We start from the raw sequence: 13,482 nt of genomic DNA on the forward strand, positions 1-13,482 counted from the left end.
CTTGAGAAGTTAATCACCATTAATTCACAAAGAGAATCTAGTACTGAACAAAGGACAAGAGGCAGACATTTCTGAGGTAGACAGGAAGGTTGGGGGGAACTACAGAAGAAAACCAGCATTCAGATTAAAACATAAGCCAATTGACACCATTAAATGTCTGGTAGATGTTGAAAAAGGAACCTCATTTTTATTGCGCCTCTTGCAGAAAATACAGATCTTCACTATAGCTAAAATAAGTTACTTCATACCAAACCAAAAGATACATGATTACAAGGAAATAGTAACAAGTTCAATTTTTGCCTAAGTATCTGCTCTCCAATATACAATCATAAACTTAATGTGATCCATAGTCTGCCCTTTGTCACTGAAGTACTTTTAAAGGATGAAATACAGAAAACCAGTAGCTTCAAAAATATCACACAATACAAAAGCACAAACTGCAAAAGCAGTTCAACCGAGGTAAAATCTAGTAGATCCTACTTTTCAAAATTATTTAAAAACTTACTTAATCCAGTGTGTACTTTGCTATTACTTAATTCAGTGGGCAACTTAAGTTCTACTTTACTATAACCACAGATGCTGTATAGAATCAGAATATATCAAACATACTTTTGCTGTAACATCTAAGGAATAGAACAAAACAAGTTGATGACAGCCCTGAAGACAACACTCAGTACTGTTACATAGCTATGCCAAAGTAGAAATTGGACTTTTTAGACATGCTGTTTCTCTGACCTGTACCAAGCAGCCTATAGTTCTCATTATGCAAGGCAAGTGATAAAATACGGTGCCTAGGATGCCTCCCACTTACAGGACATTTAAAGAACTGGAAAAGTTGAGACTTGCATAAGATTTAGAAGCAATGGCAGCAGCTCTGGCCTGAAAATCCCTTTTCTCCTTCAGTGCACATACTGGTTCAGTAGTTCATACATTAGAGCTGATGAGAAAGGTCTCAAACTGTTTCTTGTAAATGTGGGCTTAACAATTAAAGTAGGAAAGTTGGCACCCAAATTATGTACTCTCTAGACTCTGATGTCCTGAAATTCAGCAGTTTATAATAAAATTTCACCTAAAGAAAGGACACTATCAACTGTGCTTAGACAAACTTACCACCATTTCTATATATCTGCAAGGAAAAAAAACCCAGGAAGTTACCTTGCCCAAAACATTTTCTGATCTAACGCATGCTGCTCTTATACTTTATCAACATATATTTAAACACAAAATACTTCAACCAGCTTTTCATGTTCCACAGGTTAACTATGCCTGTAACGGTAAGTCTCCTACGCAGAATGCGACATGCCCCAGTATGCAGCCAAGACTCCCACAGCATTCTTGCATAAACTCCCAGACAGGTACAGAAGACTACCTCTTGGGACACCACAGGGTTGTACTGCCACTCACAGTGTGACGAAGTTTGGATTAAAACTCCATAGGTCCGAGGGGACCTCTGACAATTATGCCTCTAACTCAATTATGCCGTGATTCTATAGTAAGAGGTTATTTACAGACATGGCACCACAAACAGCTATTAGCTTTTATTCTTCAAACAAGATTTTTTTTTTATTGTCTGCACAAACACCTTAAAATAAAAAAGGATCGAACCTGATAAAGACCAGTATCAACTCCATCAGTTCACCCATCCAAACAGTAATCTGGATGTTTCTGTACATAGCCACTCAAAATGAAATGCAAAACTTCTTGAATATTGTACTGTCTGCCTCCTTAACTGCTCCAGGAACTTCTACCATCTATATTGACTGGACCAACAAACCATGACAAAAGCAGTTGAAGCTGTCCAAGCAAACAGCCAAAGATGAATCACCTATGGAGTAGCATACAAGTTGCTAGAAACTGCTAGAAAGTTGAGAGACATGGTATGTTGTTTGATAAATTGTTTGTTTCCTTACAGGCTTGAGGTTTAACCTGAATCATCTATTCCTAGCTCCAGAAAAAAAAGTTACATTAAAGCTTCTTTCACTATGCTCCAAAAGTTGTAACATTTTTCTGCTGCTTCCAGTCTTACGCTTCTCTGAACACAGATCGGGAAACTCAGAGCTAGAAAAAGGGCTGCAACTGAACACAATTGATGAGTTCAAATATCTAGACTTTAGAAGTAATAAACCTTGAAAAAGAATTACTCCCAGTTTTCAAAAGAAGGATACAACCTGTGAAGGAGCAAACTGACCAGCTGAAAGACATAAAAATGAAGGATCAGTGCCTCTTTTCCTGAGAGACCTTATATAGGTTTATTCCCCAATAAGGGCCTCACCGTGGAAGCTGTAACCATACACATACTATTGCAGACTTGGTGCTGAATTTGAGCTAAGTATCTCTTTGGTATGTTTATAGAGAGAAACTTAAAAACAGCACCTGTAAATAGATGAAGCGTGTTAAGTTAATACGAAGGACACCTGCTGCACTAGTGTAGATAAACAGAAATGTGTTGAGACAGACTAGTTTTAAAACCTGAAATCTACTGCCAAGAGGTAAAAGAAAGGACAGCAATAGAAAAGAGGAAATAGAAACAAAGAGCCAGAACTACACACTTGCGATTAATAAGAAAGCTTGCAGAAAGCACTAGGAAAAATAGCAAATGCATTAGAGGAAATAGGGATGGAACAAAGAAGTCACTTAAGTCACAATGCATAAGGCAACTGCAGTTCCCTACAATATTAAAAAAAAAAATATTGAAGTTGCTAATGTTTTCCAGTATTAAGTGTTTTTACAGGAAGCCTTAACAGAAATTTTCAGAGAAACCTATTAACTGCAAAAAAACCCCAGGAGTTTATTTGATTACGTGCTATAATAGCAAGGTTTACAGGAAATTGCTGCACGATGCAACTAGGAAACATGAAACTGAACAAAATGCTCATGAACAGAAACATAGCCTAATTTGAAAAATTATTCATTCCCTATATACAAGTAACTTAGTAACTCAAATTCCAACACAAAATCTTTGTGGCCACTGATCAAAAAAGATTGTATTCATTAATCGTACGAAGATGGTACAATTTATACCTGTACTACAGTAATGCTGAGTCTGCCTACTGTACCCATTGGTCCTCCATATTGTAGCTGCTGAGCTGCCTGGGCATCCAGCTGGATTTGCTGTTGCTGCTGGGTTGGGGTAATGCGAAGAAAATCTTGAGGAAGCTCACCAACATATACCTTAAAAAGGAAAAAGAGACAAACCTTCAAATCTAAGTCTTTCACTATCATGATGAAAAAAGATAAGAATATAAATCAAAGAAAAGCTAGCAAAAACATTCAGCAGAATTTAGTCTTGTTTAGCATGTGCAAAGAACTAATTAAATGACAAAGCTGCCAACTCCAGTAGAGAATATTCCCATACTCACTTTAAAAAATGCTAGTTTCCAATATAAGCCTCTGAAGAAAAGTAGCACATACCAAGGCTGCTCTGCAACTAAACGTTTAAGCAGCCCATACAAAAGTCAGAGCTACGAAGTTTTATATCCCATTCACGTCTGACGGCACCCTGTTCTTTCACTTAGCCATCACTGATGTTACATCCACTCATTCCTGTGATAAGATCAAGTACATTGCTTTAATTTGAAATGGTCACTTTCACAGTCACCTTTAAGACAAATCAAAAAGACAATGTTTCCTATGAACCAAATCCTTCAACATAACTAGGAATCCTTCAACATCACAAAGTTTTTCAGATGTTAAACACAGATAGCCTGCACCTAACCTTGGGGACAAACTGGGGACAAAGTTCTACCATACTCCAAACAGTAATGGACGAATTCAAAATCTGGTCTACCACAAGAAAGAACCATAACGAAAAATTCAAAGTAGAAATATACTAGAGGAACTCTGCCCTATGTGCCAAAACACATTAGTAGTCGCTATGTATTTTTCTCTTATCTCTACAGGAAGAGGATGTTTCTACCTATTACTTGTTAACTACTGTTAATTCAACAACCATTCAGATTTTAAATGCTCAATGAATATGATCAATAACACATCTAGAGAGATCACCACATTAAAATAACAAGCATACTATAATAGTAAGTTTTAAAAGGCAACAGAGTGGCATAGAACATTTATAATTAAGCTGTACTCCTTTCTGTTGTCTATAGAGTTGGTTACATGTTTAATACAAAATGGCCACCTCATCAAGAGAAAAAACAGAGCAATTTCTTATGTCGCAATCCCAGGCAAGGTTACTCAATTCTGGATCTGGCAGATGCATGCCTACAGAACGTAATTTAAGAAGTTAACAGGCCTCTAGGGCATCAGTTTTAAAGATCAGACAGCACTTGCATGTGAAGATTGCATCTTGGAGACAGAAAGTGCAGCTCTTTCCAAAATCACATTTTGTATGACTATTTCTATTTGAGAGCCTTGGGATCCTGGCAACAGTAGGTGTTACATGCCAGAAAGGAAGTTTATGAAAAAGGCTAAGGAGGAAGTACTGAATGCCTGCTGCTAGGCTATTGGGAGGGAGAAGAGGGAATCAGTTTTCTTACAAGCATCTTAAAATCTTGCAATTAGGATCCTAAATAGCTTACGTTTTAAAAAAAGGGTGGAGAGAAATGGGGGCAGAGAGGGAGAAGACTAAGCTAAAAGACAGTGGTAATATAAAAAGAAAGCTTATTTAAGTTAGGCTGGAAAATTAGACAGGGTCTTGTAACAGCCTTCTCATTAGAATACATGTTATAAAAAAGGAGATAGTTTTAAAATGAAACATAATCCATTTATCTTTGAAATGGCACCAGAATTAACAAGGCAATGGCATTTACAACACAGCAGGTCCTCTGCAGCCCCTGACCTCCAGGAAGTTTCAAATCTGGTATCATTAGTATCTCTAAGGACAGGTATCATAAAGATTTTCCATAGTCAGAAGCAGTGGCCACAGCCCTGAAATTACATTCCTATATGCACAGGCTCCCACTGTCAACTTAGACGAGAGGATAGCATATTTTATCTCCACCATTTTAACATGGACATTCAAATGCTTAATTCATTCACAACAGAAGTTTAATATCGTTCACTTTTTAAACTTTAAGTCATCCAAGTGCTGCTCCAAAACAAAATATGTAAGCTAGTCTCTCTACTGAGGTCCAAAAGAGACAAATCTGTAAGGGAGACCAAAGTTTACTTAGAGCATCTAAGCTGATTTTAGGTCATTCAGTTATCTCACACAAAGCTACATTCTCGTCATGGAATTGCAAAGCAGACATACACAGGAACTGAAAACAGCTAGTGTAACTAAATTCTCAAAAGATCCAAGCGGTAAACCCCTCAAAAAGGAAGAGTGGGGAACAGATCTATATACTCCCATCCTGAGTATTCAGCTCTGACAGAGATCTGATGCACATGTCCTGGTGATATAGTCAGTAAAATATCTAGAAGAGATGCTTATTGAGGAAAATAAGACTACTCAGTAAGTTCTTAAGCTAATTATCAGTTGATTCCATATTGATGGAGATAAATCGGTAGCGTGCAATCTTTTTATCTGTAAAGAAAATAAGCTAATTTATACCTTCCTCAAAGCATTTAAAAGCAGGCACATAATTGCCACCTCCCAACCCAAATCAAAAATAAAAAGTTACATAACCAGAGTTGAACCACAATTTTTCTTTTTTAAATAAGAAGAACATAAGTGACAAGCTTGTATCACTCATCCTACTGAATACCCATTTTAAAACAAATGCACTTCCTTCTACTATGTTATTTAAGAAAGTGAAATTCAAAACTGCTTTGCCATCAACTTGAGAACAAAAAATACCATTGGACATTTGAATTTTACTACAACTCTCTTTCCAAGCAAGACAGCAATATGAGAGGGCCATGATAAAACTACAATTTGGAATACAAATGTTGAGCAGACTTTCATATAAAATAAGCCTGCCTTGTAATTACTTCCTAATAAACTTTACCGACAGCACTGCACATCAAAAATATGAATTATCTAGAGAAAGAATAATATTGCCCTTCCTATCTGCTAAAATCACCCAAGAACTAGTTTTGAGGATCTTCCAAGTGAAATGTTGCAGGTATAAAAATTGCATCTCAACTTCTTCGGATTGCAGGCGGTATGATGTTCTACAGCTATTTGAGCTAATTTAGGACTGGGCTATCTCAGTCTCACCTTTCTAGTTCTTTTCACACCCATTTCTTGCGCAACATTAAACGGTGTGAAGGCAATTGTAAAGTATGCTAGTGCAGAGGGCTGAGCAGAAGAAAATTTAAAGGTTTGGCAGTAAAGGGAAGAGGAGTGCAAGTCACCAGGACCCTTACCTCACTAGCTGATCATCTGAGCTGACCATCTGATACCGGCACCTACATAACAGAGGGAAAGGGAATGCACAGCCAAAAGACAACCACAAATGCCCCCACTTATGGAACTATACACTGAGACATGATGCATTCAGGGAACCAGGGTTTCCACACCAGCAATTACCAAGAAACTCTGACATGAGGTTTCAAAGAAGTTTCATGTTAAGGTTTTAAACACTGAGCTACACAAAAAACTTTCAATCATTACTGTTTTTATGAAAGAATAAGTGAGTGAATGAGAGCATTATTCTATGTTATTCTACATTTTGCACAGCAAAATAAAAATTGGGATGAGATAGGCTGCATCCAGAGGCCCTAAAGCAGCTAACTGATGTTTTTTTCCAAGGCTAGTCGCTATCATCTTTGTAACATCATGGAGATTGAGGAAGTCCCCTATAATCACACAAAGACAAAACTCATACCGAGCTTTCAAGAGGGCAAGAAGAACAACTTGAGGAACCACAAGCAAGTCAGCTTAACTTCAGTTGCTAAGAAATTCACAGAGCAAGTCCTTCTGGAAGCCATTTCTAAACACACAAAGAGAAAAAAAAAACCCAAACAAACCAACAAGGCCTAGGAATAGTCAGCCTTTACCAAGGCTTTAAAAAGAAAATAAAAGGTCCAATGAGCTCAACTGCCTTCTACAATAAAATTATAATAATCTGTGAATAAAGAGAGAGCTGTATATATCAAATCTGGGTCATTACAACCCAAATGGGTGGACCACTGGATGGATGAAAAACACTGAGGTCAGAAGTTGAAGTTCAGCGGTTAATGACACTGGAGATGGTCAAAAACAAAGTTTCTGAGAGGTCTATACTGAGACTAACTTATGTGTCTAGTATTTTTCCTCAGCAGTAACCAGAGGTGAAGACAGAATGCACTTATCAGTTTTGAGGATGACACCAGATTTGAGGGGGAATGACTGGTATACTTGAGGACAGCACCAACCGCTAGTGTCAGAGAATTCACTGACAGGCATGTCATGAAATTCAACAAGCGCAAAGTCCTGTACTTTGGATGGAAAAATCCTTGGCACTGGTACAGACTAGAGAACAACTGCCAGGGCTGCAGCTCTGCAGAGAAAAACATGTGGGTCCAGGTGGAGAGCAAGCTAGACATGAATAAGCAGAGCACTCTGCAACAATGAAGCCTAACAGCACACTACACTGCATCAACAAAAGCCTAGCCAGCAGGCTGAGGAAAGTGGTTGTTTCCCCTTACTCAGCACTCATTAGACCACATCTGGAATACTGCAATCCATCTGGGGCCCAGCAGTACATGAAAAATTATAAACTTGAGTTAGCCCAGCAAAGATCCACCAAGATGGCCCATGAGAAGCATTATGAGGACAGGCTGAGAATTTGTTCAGAGCAAAAGAAACTTAGGATGCACCCTGCAGCAGCTTCCCAGTGTCTCTGAGAAGAGAAAACAGCCAGTTTCTCTTCTGAGATGCAAGACAAGAAAAAAGGAGACCTCAACTGTCAAACTGAAATGGGAGATTTGACATTAAATAAAGAGAAAATAAAAAATCACCATGGGGACAACCACAGATCAGAATAAATTTCCCAGCTAGACTGCAAAAATTCTCACCTTAAAGGTTTTGAAGGTCCTGCTAGACAAAGCCCTGAGCAACCTGGCCTGAATTAAACACTGACTATATTTTTAGCTATAGGTTGGACTACATGGCCTCCTGACACCTGTTCTAACCTGAACTGGTCTATGATTCTACAGAACTCGCTTTATAGCATGGCACATGCTCAGTTAAATTTCTGTAGAACTAATTGCAGTCAAAAGCTCTACTTCAGATTTTCAATTTAGAGATGGACAAAGAAAAGAATGTAACGGGGGGGATGGGGGGGCTGTTCTTTGTTTTTGTTTAGGGATTTTTATTTTTATTTTTCCTAATGTCGCCAAAGTGTTGCAGACTGCAAAGTACCAGACCCCACTTCTCCCATTCTCTTGATTTTTCTCCTGTTACCAGAAATTTCCCCATCTCATTTGTCACTTCCACATGCCTGTCTACGTGCAAAAGTTTTATGATTCTATAGTCACAATCTTAATAGTATTCTCCCTTCCCAAGTATGTCACCTATAGTCTTGACTAAGCATTTTGACACAAGCTACTGCCTCTGAATTTTCCCAGCACAATTAAGTTTGTCCAAGACATTAACATTTAAATATTTGCAAAACATTCTATAGTAAAAAAGCACAACTGTTAATAAAGTTCGGGAAATTAATATGAACCATTTGATTGCAATCAAAAAAGATTCCCTTCTTCACTAAATCCATAATTTGAATTCCCGCTAAATATGACAGTATTGTATACAAACAGGAGTTAAGGAGAACGAGCATCTATAAAAATCTCAAATTCAAGAAGCATTTCTAGCATATTAGACCTACACACATTTGGTCTGCTGTCAATGTAACACAGGAATAGCATTGGGAAAACCATACAAACACCTCAAGATAAGGAAACCCACAAATTCACATTAGGATTACAATTAGGAGAAGGAAAATTGCCATCAATTCCAGGAACAGACTTCCGAATTTTTTCTACTCTACCACTAGATAGAGCAACACAGATCTTTCCTCCAAGTCTTGGTTAAATGAAAACGTCATTGGAAGCAGCAGAAAGCAAGTCACTTAGTGCCTTAAGGCGCTCTTATCTGTTAGAGAGCTTCAAACCTGCCTTCAACATTTTCGGTCAAAGGAATATGTGCCAGAGAACTGATCACAGCACTTAAAAATTACTTGACATTTTGCTTAGAAACACTGAATGAGGTCTTTCTCCCTTAGCTTAACAACTTCTGAAATCCAAATTGATTGCAACAATGCATCTTTACGAACTTCCTACCTTCACAGATCAGGATTTTCAAACTACATAGATCCACACTCTAATATGAAACAAAATACCTAATAAAATACTCAATTATACCCAGAATTATCAACACAAATTTTTTGGTGATGCAACTTCAATTTCAAAATTGCTCATGTGACAGCATAACATATATTAACATTGGACAACACAAACAGGAATTGCTTGTCACCTTTTTTCACAAAAAAGTAAAAAGTTTTGAAGAGTGTCAACACAAAACTTCGAGTAGAATCAGAGAGACAGATAAATGACAGTACTAGGACAAGATAAGTAATCATAAATAAAGCCTGTCCACTAGAAGATTCCAAATCATCAGAACAATTATTATTAGTGAAATTAGGAGCAGAAATTTAAGTAGTCCTAGTTTGGTGCTTGATCTGATTTGGAGGACCTGACATATTTGCCAGCATGGTGAATAATCACAGAGATTGATTCCTTATGTAGCCAAGACGACCCAAAATTACAAATACACACACACAAGGTTTTGGTGTCTCATACTTAACCTGAAGCCTGATCAAACTGTTTATTAATACCTCTCATTTGGAAAAGGTATCACGTAGCAGCCCTTATATATTCAGCTGTAGTTTAGATTTCAAAAGCTGTTTTGTTCCCGAAAGATCACAATGTGAAAACATGCTGATGCCATAACATCATGAAAACAGCCAGAGAAATTATGTTTTAGCAGGATATTTACTGGTAAGAGACAGGATTAATTCCATTTCTGTTTCATTTGAAAAACTAAACGGCCATCAGAAATATTACTCACCAAATAAGCTCATTGTCACAAACTAGAAAGCACAGTTATAAGAACAAGACTGGCAACAGTATAGTAGCATACTTCATTTTCTTACCTGCATGAAACAACCTCGAATATTTTCTTGCCTGTTCAGAGACAGGTCTAGTCTCTGCAGGAGCAAGATAAAGTGTTTCCTAGTCCTGTAGCACCATTTAGTGGCTGTTCGCTTGTAATACAGCTGTATATATATAAACAAGTAGAATTCTACTCCTGCTCTAGAGAGAATTAAGAAAGGCTGGCATGTATCATTCCAACATTCTCACCCATGAATGGCAGCTTAATATTATGTAATTCATTAATTTATCTAAAAACATTCAAATCTTTAAAGTGGTTAAAACAAGCAAGAAAAGCATGCACAACATGTTAGGAACACAGAAGAAGAAAAAATATCAAAAAACAGAAAAGCCAAAGTTGTACAAGATAAATTATCACACATTTTTCAATATGTCAGGCTTAAATCAATTTTAACAAACTAAAGATTGTCAGGAAATTACACAGGAGTACCTAGGTAATTCTAAAACAAGACATCTAGAAGAATAACATTCTAAGCATTGAGATGCAGTTCCTTTAAAACTTTTAAGACTAGGCAGTTATGATATTCAAGCACCTGCAAGATTATAGCCATGTCCAAGAAGTTCTCACTAAAATCTCGTCTCAACCTAGGAAGAGGATTTCAGCAGGCTAAAACAAGCAGACATTGGAAGTACTCCACTCACTACCAATAAGGTGTTTATCACCACAGGCAAGTGAAACTTCTTCCAAAATAAATGCCACTCCATTTCAGAGGAATACGTGCAGAATTTCGCCTCTCTGCAAATCAGGACTGCACTTGGGCCTACTGTTCGGCTTTAGCAAAAATTCCTTTTATCCCTGCTCCCCCACCAGTTCCTTCAATCTCCCCAACCTTTCCCAAACTGAAGGATAACTAGAAATTAAGTTACTTTTAAACAAAGTCTATTTTTTTAGGTATTTATATTATATTGAGCTTTCCTGAGCAAAAGCTGTTACATATTGACAGAAGTCTATTCTTGTGCAATCACACCATTAGCTCTCAAACACAAAGCCTTTGGGGATAGCAGCTACCTCATTCACCACAGATTCAACCAGAACAGCAGTCATTGTCTTTTCATGATACCATCAAGAGACGACAAAAAAAAACCACACCTTAATTCACTTCTTTACCTTAATTCTCTTAATTCACTTAAACCTTTTATTCCAACAAGAGAAACATCATCACAACCCATTGTAAAAGGAATCTATTCTGGAAAACCAAACAAATAAGGCATTTTAAGGAATTAAATCAATGATCATGTAATATTAATGTCATGAGATAGCAACAGACAGTGAGACAGTTTTCCAAGATTAGCAGTTTAATAATTCACTCCTCTGGTCTTTCATCAAGGCTTCATAAACACACACACACAAAAGCAGCTGCTTCTAGGAAATAAAATATAAGAGCTTAAATTGTTTAAGAAAATTTTACTTCACCTGCAAGAGCAACGACACATCATCAGTTACCACCAGATCCTTCCAGACAGAACGAACAGACAGGGCCGCAGAGAGTGGATGTTACAACACAGTTACACACCACACAACAGAACATCCCGGTGTGGGGAGAGATTATTCTAGGGCAAAACTAGACAATACATTCCCAATAAACTACCAACGCTAACTCCAGACGATTGTTAGTGTGGTTTTAAGGCTGCTTAGTTTCACACCCCGCAACATGCCTGAATGTGCCTTCCAGCACGTTTCAAGTTCCAGCTTTCAGGTGGCAATTCCAGAGACAGCTACCTGAATCCGCCAGCCGAACCACGAAAACAGAGAGCCCAACTCCGGTTCAAAGAGAAGGAAGTTTGATTTAATTTGAGCCGTTCGCTCCTTTGGGAGGCCCTTAGACAAAGAACGGGCTGAATAGCTTCTTCAAGTCCTACATGCAGATGGGAGGAGCTCTGCTCTCCCCTTTCTCAAAGCCTTTTCGCAAGGCGGAGAACCGGGAGCGGCAGACTTTCCTTCCCTGACCCCTCCCCGCATCACGGCAGCCTGGAGAAGAAAGGTCTTTGCTCTCCTCTCTCCCTCCGCCACGGGCCGCGAGCGGGGGAAGAGAAAGAGCCAGGAACGGTGAGTCACCCTCCCGCCAAGGCCCACTAGCAGAAGCCGGGCCGAGGGGGAGAGGGACAGAAGCCGAAGCCCAGAAGGGTCCCGGCCGGGCCTCACCACCCAGCGCGATGGAGGAGCACGAACTAACAGCACACAACCTCCACAGGCCCCTGTGGCTGCACTCACCGGGCCGCGCTGAGTAGTGACGGTGGTCGCCATGGCGCCTCTCTCGGGCCCAGACTCTCCCTTGCGCCCCGCCAGACCGTCGCCGGTGCCGCCGCTGCTCGCGCTACCGTTACGGCTCCGGCGGCCGCCGCCGACCGTCACCCAGCGCGACGCTCCCAAGTCAGCTGACCGCCGCCCCGCCTCCAGCGCCGGTCGTGCCTGCAGCAGCGCGTTCCTCCCCCGCCCCTTCTGGCGCCTTCCAAAGCCGCGCCGTGCGCATGCGCCGAGGGAAGCAGGACCAGAATCGGGCGAGCGCCCCTTCGGCAACCCCCCCTCCCCCCCCCGCGCATGCGTCTGTCGACTCACTGTGAGGGGAGGGAGCAGGAAGCGCGGAGCCACTTCTGCGCATGCGCTGTTCTGCTCTGCGGCCACCGCAACGGAGCGGAGCGCTGCGGAGGCTCTGCCGTCGCTAGGGGGCGCCGTGGCCCCGGGGAGGGTCCGAGGCGGCAGAGCCGCCATCTTGTGGCGGGAGGGAGCTTCCCCTGCGGGACCGAGGGAAGTTGGCCTCATCCCACACGGGGGAGAAATGGTGGAGGCTGTGCTTGGCAGTCTGTGGAGCGCTCCGCACTGAGTTTTCTGCTAGAGGATGTTATGTGTGTAAAGAATGGATCTCTGCCTTCTCCGGCCTGTCCTCTGGACAGCTGGCCTGCTGTTGGTTTTTTTCCAAAGCGGAGACTGTAACCTCCTTCAGCTTGCTGAGCAAGTGCAGCCCTTTCCAGATGAACAAAGCAGCTTTACTCTTCATCCAAGTGATGAACATTATTATCTCATTTTTATCTGTGGGAGATAAAATCTGATCATTTCAAAGCCTATTTAAATAACATAACTGTTTCCTGTTGTTAGGATTTGCTGCACGAATTTAGCCCTTAATTAAAATTCTAGCGCAGATTTTGGCAGCTGGAAATAGAACAGTGCAATTAGGAACGCTCCAAATATAGCACCAGCTTTTTTTTTTTTTTTTTTCCATGCTTCCCTAACATCTCCTTGCAGTGGGAACAGCCTCATCTTTTTACATGTGTCTTGATAGTCAGGAAAATGAGTACTACAGGATATAATTGATTGGGACCCATTGAATGAATAGAGTTGATGCCAGCTGAAAGTCAACCAGCCAGCTGAAGAGAAAAGCTGTAGCGTTCCCTCTTACCCCTATCAACAGTTCCTCTGCTGTAAGCAGA

General features: G+C 40.2%; 1 protein-coding gene across 3 annotated transcripts in view; it reads right to left on the reverse strand.

Moving 5' to 3' along the window:
* The window catches only part of TOLLIP (toll interacting protein), a 28,519-nt gene extending 16,002 nt beyond the window's left edge, over window positions 1–12,517 (reverse strand). For 2 of the 3 annotated variants that reach the window (XR_003991183.1, XM_030484522.1), the window contains exons 1-2: window positions 12,269–12,517; window positions 3,022–3,171 (exon numbers count right to left, since the gene is read on the reverse strand). Coding sequence is in view for 2 of the 3 variants with exons in the window: in XM_030484522.1 (XP_030340382.1) it covers window positions 3,022–3,171; window positions 12,269–12,301 (183 nt within the window). In the remaining variant the exon portion in view is untranslated. Of the gene's footprint in view, window positions 1–3,021; window positions 3,172–10,037; window positions 10,718–12,268 lie in introns of those variants that run through there. The other variant, XM_030484523.1, reaches the window with a different exon arrangement.
* Window positions 12,518–13,482: the final 965 nt, after the last annotated feature.

The sequence above is a fragment of the Strigops habroptila genome, chromosome 4, assembly GCF_004027225.2.
Source record: "Strigops habroptila isolate Jane chromosome 4, bStrHab1.2.pri, whole genome shotgun sequence".
NCBI classification, from domain to species: Eukaryota; Metazoa; Chordata; class Aves; order Psittaciformes; family Psittacidae; genus Strigops; species Strigops habroptila.